The sequence below is a fragment of the Sapajus apella genome, unplaced genomic scaffold (genome assembly GCF_009761245.1).
Source record: "Sapajus apella isolate SASKATOON/1434 unplaced genomic scaffold, GSC_monkey_1.0 scaffold66, whole genome shotgun sequence".
In the NCBI taxonomy this organism is placed as follows: domain Eukaryota; kingdom Metazoa; phylum Chordata; class Mammalia; order Primates; family Cebidae; genus Sapajus; species Sapajus apella.
This window is the reverse complement of record NW_022437006.1, coordinates 4,501,246-4,519,589: the sequence shown is the minus strand read 5'-3', so window position 1 is coordinate 4,519,589 and position 18,344 is coordinate 4,501,246. Positions and strand designations below refer to the sequence as shown.

At 35.6% G+C, this 18,344-nt stretch overlaps 1 protein-coding gene across 1 annotated transcript in view; it reads right to left on the bottom strand.

Moving 5' to 3' along the window:
- Positions 1–16,986, bottom strand: part of MUC19 (mucin 19, oligomeric) — a 172,981-nt gene extending 155,995 nt beyond the window's left edge. Inside the window, exons 1-3 of the mRNA XM_032248461.1 lie at positions 10,539–16,986; positions 6,036–6,068; positions 3,916–3,942 (exon numbers count right to left, since the gene is read on the bottom strand). Of these exons, the coding sequence (XP_032104352.1) occupies positions 3,916–3,942; positions 6,036–6,068; positions 10,539–10,590 (112 nt within the window). The 5' untranslated portion in view covers positions 10,591–16,986. The remainder of the gene's footprint in view (positions 1–3,915; positions 3,943–6,035; positions 6,069–10,538) is intronic.
- Between the last annotated feature and the right edge of the window lie 1,358 nt (positions 16,987–18,344).

Below are 18,344 nucleotides of genomic sequence, written 5' to 3'. Positions count from 1 at the left end.
CAGCTACTTGGCTCTGTCTTTCCATTTTGGCAATCTCCTTAGCCTATTTTGTGCATCACATTCTGCTTTAGTGTTTATTCCATAATAAAAATTTTTCCCCTTTTCTACTTTCATAAAGAGGTTTTCTGAAGTGGCAGAAGATTTTGTTTTTCATTATATTTCTCTAACCACAACTAAGAATCTTAGGATTTTTAGCCATTTCTCATGTTACTAGCAAATATAATTCTGTTTTTCTAAAGCAAATAGCATGCAAAACTAAAATGTTCATGTGATTTTTCAGAATAATCAATAGTCTACTACATAGTTTGAGGGAGAGGCACCCAACATTTAAGAGATTATGAAATCAAAATATTTACAGATAGGTGTTTGGTTTAGTAGGAAGACACCTGCTTAACTCGTGTATAGTCGATTATATTATTATTCTATTAGGTAACCCTCCAATAACCATTCTACCTTTCTCCACATATAGCATTTCCTCTCATCTCCTCTTTCCCTGTATCAACCCGTGTTTTCCACATACTCTTCCTCCTTTCCTCTTTTACCTTCTCTCTCATTGTCTTTCTCTGATGCCATGTAGTTTCAGAACTGTATTTTAATGTATAAATATCTTAGTTTGTTGACAAAGCAGAAGGAAGAAAAGAAGTATTCAGTTGTGTGAAAAGTATGCACTTTTCAGCAAACCCATCTGGACTCCCACTCTTGCAATCATCTCACTTACTGCCCTCAATTAATCTCGGCCACTACCGCTCTTAGACCCAGGCAACAGAGGTTACTGCTCTGATATGCGCAGGTTTCATGCTGACCTTCCTGGGTCATGGCGTTCCTCAGAGAACACAGAATACAGGCCAATGGTGAAGAGTCTTTGCCTTCTCGGAGCCTGTGTATGCCCCTCCCTCCCCTTTTCTGGACAATAAGTCCCCAGGGATGCAGCTCCAAGCCTGATACTTGGACCTGCATGGGCCTTTTTCCCAAGGCCGTCTTCCCCAGGCGAGATCACAGTGCATAGATTGAAGCCCTAGGTGTGAGGAATGAACAGAGGGTGGTCAGTTTGCAGAAAGAAGTGGACTGATAGAGGAAAGCTGGGCCGTCTCTCCCAGTGTGACTAAGCCAGAGATTGAAGGCCCGGGCTCCTTCTTGGCGATGGCACTGCCAGTCCTGTTCTTTCATTGGCTTCCAATAAATCAAAATTTTCTGCATAGGAAACTGCATTCCAGCTTGTCATGAATATATTTTTGTCGAAGTAGGAGAAACACAGTTTATGTGCTACTTTGTTCCTTTTATTTGTAATTTTTCTTTTTTTGAGATGGTGTCTCCCTCTGTTGCCCAGGCTGGAGTGCAGTGGCATGATCTTGGCTCACTGCAACCTCCACCTCCCGGATTCAAGTGATTTTCATGCCTCAGCCTCCTGAGTAGCTGGGATTTCAGGCACCCATCATCATACCTGGCTAATTTTTATATTTTTAGTAGAGACAGGGTTTCACCATGTTGGCCAGGCTGGTCTCAAACTCCTGACCTCTGATCATCCACCAACCTTGGCCTCCCAAAGTGCTGGGATTACAAGTGTGAGCCACCATGCCCAATATAAATTTTTAATTATTTATACACTTGCAATAGTACTGCTGCCCCTGGCTGTGTTCTGTGTTCTTGGCCTGTCCTTGGATAAACAATTTAACATTTCTAAAACAAAATTTTCCTATCTTCTACATGGGGAGTACATCATAAACAAGGATAAGAGAGTATCTACTTCATAATAGAAGTATTAATTAAATGAGAGTATTAAGTGGGATGAATGCACCTAGTCCAGTGTCTTACACACAGCCAACATTCAACTGGGATAAACCCTGTCCTTTAATACATTTGACTTGCCTCAGCAAATTTACTGCATCAAACTCATTAAGATTCATTTTATTTCACTTATTTAATTCATGATGTGTTTGTCATACTCATCATACCTCTCCTGAGTTCAACTCCAGAGACATATTAGATCCTTCATTTTATTAGAGCAATATTTCTTCATTCTAATGTTGAAATGAGTAGACCTGGCATCCTGCACATTCAATGTGCCACATTTGTCTTCACTAACTTTATTAACTTTATGTTATCTCTTTTGTTTTTATTATATGAAACTTGCTCAGAAATATTTACTGCTGAAGTTACTAGGAGTAATGGTCAGTATGTTTTTCAAATGGACAACACCTGCATAACAGTACTTTATATGCCTCATTGCTTTAGTAGCCTCAATTCTATGAGTAGGTGCCATTAATCTTCTTCATTTGTAGATGAGAAAATAGATATTTTGAAGAGACTGAATAATTTGTCCAAGATTGCATGGTTAAAAAAATCTGCCAAGAAATCTTTTGCTCTTAAGTGTAATGTACAGTGTCTTCATCTTGCTTAAAGACAGATTACGTATATACTGCACAAAGATAAATAAAATATCTATTTCATAACTTAAGGATAAATAAAATGTTTATATTACATTTTGCACAACATTTTGGAAGGGTTAGCTTATACTTTAAACCACAGAATGGAGAAGAAAAGAAAAATAGAGATAATTCTGCTTCTTCACCCCTACCTCATGGAGAGAAATGGCCGGATAAGAGAGGTGAACATGATTCAGCTGTGTGGATATGAAGATTTTTAAAGCAAGGGGAACAAATGAATTATGTTATCTGACATCAGTAAAAATCAGTGGATATCAAAAAACACAAAGTCCTGTAGTGGCCTATAATCCTTTCCTCAAACGCATGAGTCTCGGTAGGAATGAACAGTTTGAGGGAATACTATGTCCTATGGTTTGTCCAGTTTAATGTTGGCTGGTTGAGGGTTTAATGGGGACTTCCTTGCTTGACATTTTTATTCACTTAATGCAGCTCTATCCTTGGAGAACCCCGTGTCCCTTCTAAATAATAACCAGACCTGGAAAGTTCCCTGACACACATAAGAGTAAATTCAATTCCTCAGAATTTTAAAGAACTTTCAGAGAACTATAGAATCCCAAGCGTACCCTTACTTTTCTCTCATTTTTAAATGGGGGCTTGTAAAGGAATGCTGGAGACTCTTATGCCCCCATCGATAAAAGTAACAACCAGATTTTGTAGACAAACTCTTACTATGTCACTGTGATGGAACTTAATGAGTCCCATCCATACCTGTGAAAAAATAACCTTGCTGTCTTTCTGACACAACTGAGCTGCTGCCTAATCTCACTTTATGTGAAAACTTTTTAAAATTACATTTTGTTTATGTTATAGAATAAGGTAGGGATGTAAAATGTCCTATAAGAAAAGCACAGGAAAGTATATTGGACTATTTTGATTGCTGTGTACAATAGACCAGAATGCAATTGAATCTAAGTTGATATTAGCAATAATAATCTTAATAATGTTGGATTTCAGAAAAACTTAATAAAGGCAGTCTAGTTGATTTGCTATGACTCATTTTCATTTCCGTGGGTAGAGAAACAAACAGAAAAGGAGAATGTTGATACTCAATCACCTGACAGGATCTAGCAAAACTGTTGAAACTAGATTAATTTTAAAGCAGATCACTGAGGAATTAATCTTGGAAGAAAAAAATGACAGCATGTCCTGCTGATGAAAATAAGGAAAGTAAAGCCTTAAATCCATGTACACATTTCTACCACAGGTTTAAGACATTCTAGAAAAGCAAATAACCAGAGCAATTTTCCGTTTTAAATTTCACCACCTGTATAAGTATTGATCAAAGATTAAAATGTCTGGCCCAGGTTATACAAAAACACATTAAAGCATGTCTGTAATAATAAGGGAGATTATGTTTTAAGCTTTTGAAGGATTTTTCCAGGGGAGATATGCCCTGTGTCCAAAGCAAAGCACTACCACCCTATTGCTTTTGAGTATAAACAATATAAGAAATGAGAACAAAGTCATTTACCTGATCTGCTTGCAGCTGTTTTACCACCTGAAGAAATAAAAGGAGAATTGCTGTCATTAGTAGCAGAAAGTGAATCTTGATCAGAGCCATTTGCTGTCTCTGGGAGGTACTCTCAATGAGATACACTCTTTGAATTAAATACTCAGGCATGAATATGGTAATTAGCCATTGGTGCATTTCTGCCTCTCCAGAATACCCCCATAAAAGAGAAAGTCTGGGCTATTCTTCCAGTCACTCTCATGCCCAGTCCAAATGCATAAATTAGAATGTGGCAAAACTCAATAATTCTTAGATGCCTTAAAAGGTGCTTCAAAACACTAATTATTATTCTTTTAGTAAAATACAGAAGATTTAGTTAAGATATTTTCATGTGACAAAAATACTGAATAAACTACGATTAATCTGAATCAAATGGCTAGAATTTCTAGCTTACTGCTGAATATTAAAATTTATGTATACACAACTTACAAATTATTTGTCATTATTGTAAATCAAGGTAAATTTTCTCCATACTTAAATAAATGGCATGTAAATGTGCAGCCTTGTCAAGCTATAAGTACAGCTGAGTCAAAAACTCACAATAAGAATTGGTAGTTTGCAACAAAAACTATAATTTACATACAAATGCACTTATTAAGATTTGCAAATATAAAAATATTTTTATTAAATCAAGTCATTGCTTTCCAAAAGAATTTTCTCAATAATTATGTGGAATAAAATACTTAACAATGGCAACAAATATTGCCTAAAGTTGCATGTTGATTACATATTAAAGAAACCTCAAAGATGCTTTTGGTGACATATTTATTTGGTGACTTACAGAATTGCGGTTTGTTTTTAATGCTTCTCTATGTTCTATAATCTTAAAATTTTCTAAACCCAAACTGACCAAATTATTCAAATAAAGAGTCAAGGCACATGGTCTGATACTAGGATAAACTTTTAGAAATTGGAACTAAAATCCAATTCAGGAAAATCCGGGACTTATGATCAGTAAACCTATCCCAGAGATGAAGGGGTAAATTAAGACAAACAGTAAATAGCACATTTAAAAGATAAAGCATTTCACATATGTTCTCATAAATTGTTGTCAAAAACAAATCTTATGTAGTTGCACAAACAAATGCACACACACATATTTAGCCAAAGGCTAAGAAGAAATGGCTTACAGATGGGATTTGGAGACACTTATATAAATGTTTCAAAAGAAAACTGCACAGTAATATCCTCTGTAGTTTAAACACCTGGAAAATTCTATCTGCAGTGCGGATTACAGTAAAGAAGTTGTCCCTAAATCCTCTTGCAGCAAATAGAGGTATCATCAAGTACGTGTATGAATTCTTGCTTATTCACTGTCCCCATCAGGAGAAATCTCTTGGGACCTCACTCAGAGTGCACATCCTTACCACAGGTACAAGGCTTAATGAGCTTGCATCAATGGTGTTCTCAGCCCAGTGGACTGAAAACAGTAAGTAAGAATTGTAACTGGCTGCTGGACCTAGACATGATGATCCTGTGAGAACATAGAGCTAGTTGTTGAACAGAAGAGAGGGGACAGAAAGGCAAATCAAAAGCAGACAGAGAAACTCAGAAACCATCTCTGGAATAGGGACAAACTGGCTTACACAAGTCAGTAGATAACAAGGGCATCATTATATAGAATATATTATGATAATGGACATGCATTTTCATGTCCACAAAAAAGAATTAAGCTATTTCCAGAAGTCCCTTGTGTTCTTTGGTAAGAAGTTAGGGTATCCTTGGTTTATTTCAGAAAGTTTACCTTGCGAAGCATTTGGTTACTTTCATGTAGAAAATGTTTGTAGGCAAATAAATCTTATATTGATAATCTCAATTTATTTTATTAATTTAAAACAAAGATGTAGTGAGTACCCACTCCATAGTAGCCACTGCTCTTGGCATTATGACTATCGGATGAACAGCATACACCAAAATCTTGTCCTCAAGGAATTCAGAATCATGTGGGGTAAATGAGGAGTCATGGGAGCTCATTCACAAAACCGAGTGTGTAGGAAGCACATTTATTTTCTGATTCAAAAGCAGCCTCACAATGCAGCATAATGTTTCAAAGTAAAGATTAATTCCTGAAGGATACTGACCTGAATTCTGTCGGTAAAATAGGGCTTCCACATCTATTTTAAAAACGAAGAAAAAGTTATTTTATAATTCCCTATAACATATTTAAGACAATGAAAAAGACATTCTTTTTGTTTTTATTCTTCCTTAAAATTCAATATAAGCAATCCATTTTTTATATCTGATAACTGTAATACTTTAACGGTAATTTATTATTTCACAGCTTTTTTATTTAATAGGAAATAATCTATGTAACACATTTACCTACCAGCATACTTGATATCAAAATTCTCAATGCTAACTCAGACTTGAATATATGCATGACCAAATAAATTAAGCTCGCAAATTAATATTAGCCAGCATCTTATATCTTTTTCACACAACTACAGCTCTTGATCTAAAGTATGTTTTCTGATCCAAATTTCATATGCTTTTATTTCCCCTAAACATTTTCTGGGTAATGTGTTCACAAGCAGTGAATTAGACAAAAAAGAAATAAGAATAAAAGAACAGAATCAATTATTTGAACTTTAATGAGAATACAGAATAGCCTGAGAAAAAAATAAAACCAGATTATACATATTTATTTTATGCCTTAGCTATGTCTCTTATATCTGCTCTTCTTCTACTTAACCAGAAAATTGTTTTTCAATATTTTTTTCTTTCTGTATAGTTATGCTTGGTTAAACAATGCAAACGTTTCTTCCAATTGATTATATGATACTGCCTAAATATTTGCCTTTAGCAATTTCCAGGCCCCAAGATGTTATCTTGTAACCTACTGAAAAGGAAGGGAGTCCATATTTGAAACATAAATCTCATTGACTAAGAGCAACAAAAATTCATTTCAAATAAGGCAACTAGAATTTTTTCCAAGTATGTTTCTTAGTTCTCACTATGACATCATGAGTAAATACATAAAATCTTTGAATCTTGTTTATAAATCACCTATCTATGGAAAGTCTATTGAAATAATCATTTTCCAGAACTACAATGGATGGACATATAGGAATTTGCTTTAGAAACATGAGTCAATTCTTCAACAAATTTAATATGCTTTAACAAATACTTTTAAAATTATTTTTATGGTGATAAGACATCATTTAATAAATGCTTTGAAAATAATGTGGTCTGTGCTCCATTTCTTAAAAAACAAAAAACACATTTATACAACAGGAAAAAAGAATATAGCAAAGCACTATGTAGGTTATAAGAATCACCATTACACAAAGTAATCCTTTTCTAATGGTTCATCAGATAATTTCCCAGATAGTTGAATTAAACATAGAAATATTTTCTCTTAACCATGACAAATAATCACAGTCCTCTATATTCTGGCATCTCAGGGAAAAGTAACGTGTGTTTTGTGTTCTACTCTCAAATTTAAAGAATAGATTTTAAGTTTCGATATTAAAATAAAATCTCCTGCTTTTTGCAGACTTTTTCCCTTATGTTTGGATAATGTCTTCTTTTCCGCCCTTTTCAGAAACAGAACAACCTTTGTTTCTATGGACATTTTCATTTTGCTTAATGTTTACTTTTCTCAAAATGAGTGACATCTTGCCTTTAAATTAATTTCTGAAATTAATTAATGAACTTTCTAAAATATCTAGGAAGTTTGTTAGTTTAAGAAGTGTTGCTTTTGATGATGATCCAGTTTTTTAATTGGTAATAATTTATTGATTGTGAAAAACATGATAACCTGTTTGTATCTTTAGTCTTAATATGGATATGCATTCTAGATAGAACCATCAAAGTATAAACTGAATAACAAGAAAATGAGTAACAAACAACCCTATATGTATCTTGTGTGACCTGCTTAGTAATATTTCTAGGTAGTTGCTAAAAACAAACATATCTAAATGTGTATACATATGTTTAAAAGCATGCCTCATTTTATTGTGCTTTACTTTACTGAGGTTTACATATATTGCGTGTTTTACAAATTGCAGATTTGTGGCAACCCTGTGACTAGCAACTCTGTTGACACCATTTCTCCAACAGCATGTGCTCACTTCATGTCTTTGAATTATGTTTTCATAATTCTCACGATATTTCAAATTAATTGTTCTTATACCTATTATAGTGATCTTTGATCAGTGATTCTTGATGTTGTTATTATAATTTTTCGGGGGCATCACAAACCATGCTCAGTAAGATGGCAAACTTAATATATGTTCTGACCTCTCTACCAACAGGTCATTGGTCCCATCTCTCTCCCTCTTTTTGGGCTCCCCTTTTCCCTGAGACACAACACTATTGAAATTAGGCCAATTAATAACTCCGCAATGGCCTCTAAATGTTCAAGTGAAAAGAAGAGTGGCAGATCTTGCATTCAATATCAAAAGTCAGAAATGATCTTGCATTTAATATCACTAGATCTTGCATTTAATATCAAAAGTTAGCTTACTGAGAAAGGCATGTGGAAAGCCAAGACAGGCTGAAAGCTAAGTCACTTGTGCTGAACACTTAGCCAATGTGTGAATGCAAAAGAAAAGTTCTTAAAGGAAATTAAAAGTGCTGCTCCAGCAAACACATGAATGATAAAAAAGCAAAACAGCCTTATTTCTGATATGGGGAAAGTTTGAGTGGCCTGGCAAGATTAAGCTAGCCACAACATTCCCTTAAGCCAAACCCTAATCCAGAAAAAGGCTGTAACTCTCTTCAGTTCTCTGAAGGTTAAGAGAGGTGAGGGAGCCACAGAAGAGAAGTTTAAAGTTGGCGGAGGTTGGCTCAAGAAGTTTAAGGAAACAAGCTGTCTCCATAACATGAAAGTGCAAAGTGAAGTAGCAAGGGCTGATGGAGAAGCTGCTGCAAGTTCAGAGGTGAAGATCTAGCTAAGATAATTCATGAAGGTGGCTGCACTAAGCAACAGATTTTCATTGTAAACAAAACAGCTTTCGATTGGAAGAAGATGCCATCTAGGACTTTCATAGCTAGAGAGAAGTCAATGCCTGGTTTCCAAGCTTTGAAAGACAGGCTGATTCTCTTTTTAGGATCTAATGCAGCTTCTGACTTGAAGTTAAAACCACTGGTCATTGACCATTCTGAAAGTCCTAGGCCCCTTAAGAATTATGCTAAATCTACTCTTTCAATGCTGTATATATGGAATAACACAGCCTAGATGACAGCATATCTGTTTACAGCAGGGTTTATTGAATATTTTAAGCCCATTGCTTAAAGCTACTGCTCAGTATAAAAAATTTCTTTCAAAATATTACTGCTCATTGACAAGAGTTCAAGAGTTCTGATGGAGAGATACATGGAAAGTAATGTTGTTTTCATGCTGCTAACAGAGCATCCATTCTGCAGCCCAGATGTAAAGGAGTAATTTTGACTTTAGCGTCTTCGTATTGAAGAAATACATTTCATGAGGTTATAGCTGCCATAAATAATGATTTGATTCCTCTGATGAATATAGTCAAAGTAAATTTAAAATCTCCTGGAAAGGATTCACTTTTCTAGATGCACATTCATGATGCATGAGAGGAAGCCAAAATATCAACATTAAAATAGTTTGGAAGAAGCTGATTCCAACCCTCATGGATGACTTTTAAGGGTTCAAGACTTCAGGAGAAGTAACTGTGGATGTAGTAGAAAGAGCAAGAGAACTAGAATTAGAAGTGGAGGTGACTGAACTGCAATCTCATGAGAAAACTTGAACAGATGACAAATTGCTCCTATGAATGAGCAAAGAAAGTAGTTTGTTTAATTGATATCTACTTCTGATGAAGATGCTGTGAACACTGTTGAAATGACAGCAAAGGATTTAGAATATTAGATAAAGTTAGTTGCTAAAGCAGTAGCAGGGTTTAAGAAAACTGACTCCAACTTTGAAAGACGTTCTACTGTGGGTAAAATGTTATCAAACAGCATTGCGTGCTACAGAGAAATCTTTTATGAAATGAAGAGTCTATCAATGCAGCAAATGTCATAGCTTTCTTATTTTAAGAAATTGCCACAGCCACCCCCACCTTCAGCAGTCACCACATTGGGTACTTAGCAGCAGTCTACATCAAGGCAAGACTCTCCACTGGCAAAAAGATTACAACTTCCTGAAGACTCAAATGATCATAGCATTTTCTTAACAATAAAGTATTTTTAATTGAGGTATAGACATTGTTTTTTATACATAATGCTATTGTGCCCTTAGTCTATGGTATAGGGCAAACATAACTTTTACACATGTTGGGAAGCAAAAACTGTGTGTGACCTGCTTTATTGCAATATTCACTTTATGGCTGTAGCAAACCCAAAGATATCTCCAAGATATGCCTGTATCCACATCCTTAAGACAGGATTGTTAAAGCTGAAGTAATACTAGGATGAAAAATCCAGTTTTCGTGATCATGGTATCTCCCCTGCCAGGTAAGTATGAAAAATCCAGTTTTCTTATCCTACTCTAAGGTGTAGTGTAAGAAAGATTGCTAGGAAGAAAAATGTTTGAGGTAGAGAACACTAAACAATGAAACAAATATATACGTGCAGTCCATCACATTGGAAATAATTCTTTAAATCTTTCTTACCTTTGCAGCAGAAGCAAAGTGCCACAGCCAAGTACCATAAGATCAACTTCATGGTTATGATTTGGGACCTAGAAATGGAGGATAGTCATTCTGGAGAGACAGGTCCGCAAGGGCCCCTGTAACTTTGGTTTTTATACCAACTCATCCCACTGTCTGTCATCATGGGCTAGGTGTGGTAAACTTGGTGATGAGAGACCAAAGGTAAATGTCATCGCCTGTCAAAGACAAAATCTATTTTCAGTCAGTTTAGTGCCTTACTCCTGTGACATCCTGTTTTTGGACCAAATCCAGCTTATACCAAACCCAGAGCATGCCTTCTTGCCGCCCTGTGCAAACAACAAAGCCAGGAACTAAAAGCCCCAGGATTAAAAACCAAATACGCTGAGGATACACACATTTATCTGCCCCCTATTAATCACTGCAGGAGTCTTAATACCTCAAGAAACTCAAATATTGTGATTGTCTTTCCCTTAACAACAAAATGTATTTTAAACATTAACCTACTTTGAAACAAAGAACTCTTTACTTATCAATATGTTATTAGGCATTTTCTTAGAAAAAATATAGAACTATTGCATAAGTACAGGTATAAATGTACTAAGATGTATAACTGTACAGTAATAGCTTTATTATTCACGAGGATATGTCAGACTCCAATGATGTAAGTTTTTATTTTACAATAAGATATATAAGTAAGTAGAAAGACATTAAAATGGAAACAACGTAAGAAGAATGTTTTAGGACAAAAGCAAATTTAAATAGAAAATAGCATTCATTAATATGTATCTAGATATCCTGGGTAAAGAGAGAAGTTCAAGTTAGAATCTCAGAGAAGTTCTGGTCTTGTCTATCATAAGCAGGATCGAGAGGATTGACAATGGAGGAATCTCTCGTGCCAGTCAGGTGGACTTAGAAAAAGGAAAGGCCAACTCCACAGCTTCAATGATGCCATTTGCTCTTCATCTGCTCCCAATTGCTACCAAGAAGACTTCGGCAGCTAAAGTGAAAGCAGTCCTTAGTTTATTCTCCCCAGAAAAGCAGAAGTATCCAGGAAGGGGGAAAAGGTATGGACCAACATCCTTTTTCTTCCCCTTTATCCACTCATTACTCAACTAATTAAAAACAAATAAATAATTCCTACCTGTTCTGAGGGCCTCAACCAATGCATATTGAATGCTTTTACACATGCTCCTTGGCCGGCCAAATCTGTTTAGTTTATTTGTTGAGTCTTAAATTATTTTGAAAGGGCACGGAACTTAACAGATTGAACATTTCAATTGCATTTGCCTGGTTAAGGTGGCACGTTTACTGAAGGTTATGCAATATTAAATCTCACACCAGTATAAGTATCAGAGCTTTTTCTATGAGTCAGGCATTTGGAGATGGTAAACAATAGACATTTTAGTGCTGGAGAGGAGGACTCACTCCCAGAACAGAGAAAGAGGTAACAAATGAAGGTTAAAGAGACTAAAGACTGACTCACTGATTCTGTCATTTTTACAAAGCCCAGCTCTGTTTCTTTCAATGATTCACAAATTCATAAAGATAGTTCATAAAGGACTTCTTTCCAACATAGAAAAAAGTATATTTCAGAGGGAGCTATACTATACTTTGAGACATGTGACTTACAGTAACACTGCCATTGATGATGTTCTTTTCTTTATCATATATGGCTTCATCGTGAAGAAGATTTGATCCCGGGAATCCTATTTTTTAGATTACCATTATGATGTAATTATTCTGCTATATGCTTCACAGTAGGCTTAGACACATAGAGGACTAGAATGATACAAAGTTATTAGGGGCTGTTGAGCAACAAGAATATATGCAAGATAGAACATTTCAATAAGCAAGATTGAAGAGAAACACTATGGAAGCTCCAAGGAAAGTGAGACTACTTTTTGCTTAGGAGAATAGGGGAATATTTCATCGCACTTGCTTGGCACAACCCTAACCATGGCTTAAATTAAACTCTTTCCTGCTCCCAACTACACTATGCAGATGAACACAACTGGGTAAAATATGCTAATTTGTGTATCTCAAATTCATTACCCCAGATGGACCCTTAAGACAGCTAGGCAATTATTCTTTTAGTTCATTGGCTGTCACACTCTTCTATTTCATATCTTCTCTCCTCTCCAACATCCAACACCTCTTTCCCAACATCCCTTTCTATTAATAACGTTATTTCCAGTTTTACTGAGAAAACAAAAGCTGTCAAAAGAAAACTCTACCAGCTTTCTACTCAAACTCTACCTACCTTCTTATTTATCCGGATGAACTCTCTGTGCCACTGCCAGAGGTTAACTCTTTCATTTGTATACTGGATTCCATCCAAGAATTTTATGCCAGCAATTCATTCATCTCTATCCATATCATCAAGGTTTTCCTCCTCTTTTGGATTATTCTCAACAGAATAAATACATGCATGCATGATCTTATTTCTCCTAACTCAAAATAAATAAATGGATATATAAAACAAGGCTATGAAATAAATGTAAATTATATCTCAATAAAGCTGTTTTAAAAAAATCGTTGAACTCACTTACTTTCTGGCTCTCTTTTTTTAAAAGCAGCTCATAGATGCTACTTCCAGACTTATTCACTCACGAACTTTGTTCCTTCAAGTTTTCACTCTATCACTCCACAAGATGTCCTCTTGGCCAGGACACTGGTGATTGATCTCCTTTTGTGAATCTAATGGTCAGTTTTCAGTCCTTATTTTCTTAACCTCTCAACAACAGCATTGAACACAGTTGATCAATTCCTGCCTTTCAGTCCGCTTTATGTCACTTCTGCAATTTCCAAGTTTTTTTCTATTTCATTGGCTGCTCCCTTTTATGGTCTGTTGATTTCTTCTCATATCCCAAGGCCTATTAGCATGAGGGCTCTAAGGCTCAAATTTGAATCTCTTTTTGTTATTCACTCCCTTGGGGATTCTACTCAAATTCTATGAATTTAAATACCATGTATGTGCTCGTTACTTCCAAGTTTATATATCTAGACTGGCCTTTTCCTCTGACCTCCAAGCTCATATTAATCATCTTCACTTGAATTTCATCCCTTCCACAGATGTGTTTCTTTCTCCCAATGTCTGTTCATCTCAGTTAATGGAGGCTCTATTCTTCCAGTTACCTCTACCCACAATTTGGAGCCTTCCTTGACTCCTCTTTTTCTCTCACGCATCCCCTACCCATTCCATCAGAAAATCCTCTTAATTTTTACTGTAAAGTACATCTTGAGCCCAACCTCTGCTCAGCACCCCTGATTGCCCTCATTTATGCTGACATCACCTCTGGCCTACATTACCATAATGGACTTTCAGCTCATCTCTCTGCTTATCTACTTATTCACTGTGGCTAATCTCAGGACATCAGCAAGACTGGTCCTGTGCAAACTGGCTATCATGTGTTTCTCCACTCAAAACTCTGCATGGCCCCATTTCATTCAAAATAAAACCAACATCATTAAATGGCTTACAAGGCCATGCTCCATCAGACCCAACTCTCTCATTTCACCTTTTACCTACCTGCTCTTACTGTCTCTACTCCAGCCTCAGAGGCCTCCCAACCATTGGTGGAGCTCATCAGATACAATCATGACTGGGAATTACATTCACCATCTGATATTGTTTGGCTATGTCCCCATCCAAATCTCATCTTGAATTTTAGTTTTCATAATCCCCATGTGTTGTAGGAGGGATCCAGTGGGAGGTAGTTTAATCATGGGGGCAGTCACCTCCATGCTATTCTCATGATAGTGAGTTCTCATGATATCTGATGGTTTAATTAGGGGCTTTTCCCACTTTGCTAGGCACTTCTTCCTGCTGCCATGTGAGGAAGGATATGTTTTCTTCCCCTTTTGCCATGATTGTAATGAGGCCTCCCCAGCCACACTGAACTGTGAGTCAATTAAACCTCTTTCCTTTATATAAATGACCCAGTCTCAGTTCTGTCTTTATTAAAAGTATGAAATAGGCTAATAAACCATCCCACCTTTGTACTGCTGCTTCTGGTCCTTGGAATACTCTCCTCAGATATCCACACATTATGCTCCCTTGCCTCACTAAAACTCAGATTTTTATGACATATTTTAATATTTTACAAATAGCTAGTATTTACTTCTGTTGCCAGACCAAACTGAGCATTGGGCTGCTATTTCTCATGGCCCAATAGTGAAATGCAGATGAGTTGGGGAGGAAAAGAGTTTTAATTTCTGCAACCAGTTGCAGGGAGAAGGCCTGGAAATTGTTGCCAGAGCAACTCAAAATTTCAAAGTTTTCCAGAGCTTGTATACCTTAAGCTATATACCATGTAAGCTATATGTCTACGTGTAAGTGTGCATTCATCTAAAGACATTAGTGATTAGCTTCTTTTAATCTATAACTAATGTCTGAGTCCTGAAAGGTTTCCTCTGGAGCCTCAGTAAATTTACTTAACGTAAATGGGTCCAGGTGCTAGGGTGATTACCCCTATCTTGTCTCCTGCTAAATCATGGCGGTTTGGGGTGTTCCTTCAGATCCCCAATAAACTTGTTTATGGAGGCCTAGGGAGTTTCTTTAGACTCACAGTAAAATTTTTTTAGTCCTCAATGCGTCCTGTTAAGAATTCCTTCATTATTTTGCCATGCTTTAAGGCCCAAAAAAGGCCTAGGCAAAACTCTTGATGGGCTTGTGTTACATTCCAGCCTTTGTATAAGGGCACTGGCTTTTAGTATTTAACTTAACCACTCAGTCAGTGCTGAAACAGCCGTTATGGAGGCCTGCATCAGTGAGACCTGGCCTGCCACACTTCTATATGCTATAAGTAGTTCTTCCTCCAAAATAACTTTTTCAGAGTTATAATTAGATTTTATCATTAATGAGTTAAATCCTCCCTATATGTAAGGGTTTTAAAATGTGGATAATTTGAATATGTTTTAAGCAGATGTCTAAGAAGATGGATAGATAGCCTAAGAAAATCATGTTATCAATATTTTATACCAAATTTTGAAATAAATTATGACAAATTTCTTGCAGACATTTTTATACTTTTGTGAGATTGCTAGTTCTCCCAGGTTCCACTTCCTCACTGCATTTATGTCTTTGCTGAAATACTAACTGCACATGAATACTTTTCCTGAATACCTTACTTTAGGCCATAAATCTCACCCCACTCCACTCCTTCCCTGTATCTATTTTCTGCTCTGTTTCTCTATAGCACTTACCACCAGCCAATGTATACATCTTAATGTAATCTATTTACTCACATGTAGTTATTATCTGTCTTTAGCAGTAGAATCGAAGTTTGATAAGGGCAGGGATCTCTGGGTGTTTTGTTCACTGCTGAGTCCCAATGCCTGGAAGAGAGCTTGGCACAAATAAGTGCTTAGTAAATATTGAAAGACTGATTTAGTGAATAATTTTATTGGGCTCAAAAACAGGTTACATTAAATAACAATGGCAGTAGTAATAGTCATAATAGTCATTTAGTCTTAAATAGATTTAAATAGTCTATTCAAAAACGATTCTTAAATAGGTTTTACTATTGCAACTATTTACATTAAGATGTAATTCAGTTTAATACAACATGCAGTTATTTTACACAGTACTTAAACTGGGAATACATGATGGATAAGAAGAGTTTTCCCCATTAGAAACGTCTAGACTAGATTCATCCTCAATGAGTCAGTACAAAAGACAAATGTACTGGTGGTGTTAACAGTCTTTGTTTGATTTTAACAGTTCACAATTGCCTAGTAGTGAAAAATAATTACTAAGTTTTAATGATGCTTTCTAGAACTTTTCCATTATAATGTTAATAACCATAGATAAAATTTGGTTTACAGTGGAACTAAAACTCAAGATGGCAATAATATAACAGCATGTTATGTTTACATTTGTTGCTTTTCTATGAGTTTTTAAAATTTTTCATGAAGATCCTGATTTGATGATTATATATGAAAGCTTTTTTATCCTCTCAGATTTCAAAGAATGTGGAATTAATAACATAATAGAAAAAGTATATATTATATACACATGAATTAATAATATCAACTTAGCAAATGTTAAATAGTATTCTTAAAAATTTTTTTAGGAAAAAGATTTATTTTGTTTTGAAACTTCTCACTAGGTAGCCTCTTTTACAAGAACATTAAACATTTTAACTCTTTTGTGACAGTATATCAATTGGATAAATCATCTAATAATATGAAAACATACATTGTATAACTTCTATACATAGCTTAAAGCATATCCATCAGAAAGAACAATAGGCTAATGTCTCCTTCTTGTTTCAAAATGATGTGGCTTAAGTGTTTATACACTTAAAGATACAATGCCAGAGAAAAGGTCAACTGTTGAAAGAACAATAGCATCAGTATGGGCAAGTTTTTTTTTTTTTTTTAATTTTTAAGTTCCTGGATGCATGTGCAGGATGTGCAGGTTTGTTACATAAATAAACATGTGCCATGGCGGTTTGCTGTATCTATCAACCCATCAAATAGGTATTAAGCCCTGCATGCATTAGCTATTTATCCTGATATTCACCCTTCCTCTCCCCCCAAGACAGACCCCAGTGTGTGTTGTTCCCCTCCCTGTAAGTCAGTTTGTTTTTATGAAATGTTTGTACCAGAAGAAAATACAGAAAATGATAAATAATATCTATCTGGATGGTGGAACAAGATGCTCCCCATTTTCCATATATTATGAGATGAAATTATATTTGAAAATGGATTATTTGAAAATTTAAAAACTTTTTGTTATGTGGAAAGCTTAATTCCAAGAGAAGGAAAAGTACAATTAAATTTTAAGCTAAATATTATTTAAATTAACATAATTATATAAAATATAGTTAATATTAGATGTAAACAAGAAATAATTTTCTACAGTAATTTTTTTCTCCTCCAATTTAAATTTTCAGCATTTTCCTAGAATAGTATTTAGTACACAGAAGAAACTCACAATGTTGAAATGGACCCTCAGATAGTGATTTTATAGGAGCATAAATGAGAAATTTTGCCAGGGTTATGAGTAGAATGTTAGAGTGGTATTGATACTTGCAGTTGTCCTATCAACTTCCCTTAATAACATTTTAGGAGGAATTTGAACACTGGCCTTCCCCTGGTAAATAGGTCTATAGTAAGCGGTATTCCTGACAAAAATTCTGTACCTGCATCTTCTGTCTGCATTTGTAGCATTGAAATGATTTCTCATGCTCAATCATAAGCCATATTTTAGTGGTCACTCTATCATTTGCCCTGCACAATCACCCACACAGTGATTATATCAGCTCCTTCTTTCTAACGCTCCTCTACTACTTCTTAACATTCGTTGCTATCTTTCCATTTTCACTGTGCCTTCTTAGGTGTACTCCTTTACCTACTTCAATCGGTCTTCCACTCCTTTCCACTCTACAAACTCTTTTCTATCAATGGTCACCATATAGCTTCACTAAGTTCATTTGCTTTACTAAGTCAAGATAGATCCTCATTGAATGTTCTGCCATTTTTCATTTCACTGATCATCTCTTTAAACTATCTCCTTCTCAGCCTCTGTCCTCTTCTACCTCTTCTGAATATGGCTTTTTTTTCAGAGCCCTCTTTTCTCAATGTGCTCTGCACATTGGCCAGGTCATCTTGTCTGAGGTTTTAATTGATGGTCTTATGGGCTAAATTTCCTTATACATTGAAAAAATTTATATGTTGAAGTTGTAATCCCTGGTACCTCAGATGGTAACCCTGCTTGTGGATAGAATCTTTAAAGAAATAATTAAAGTAAGGCCATTAATCCATTAGATTGGTACCTTTTAAGAAGAGAAAGTTTGAACA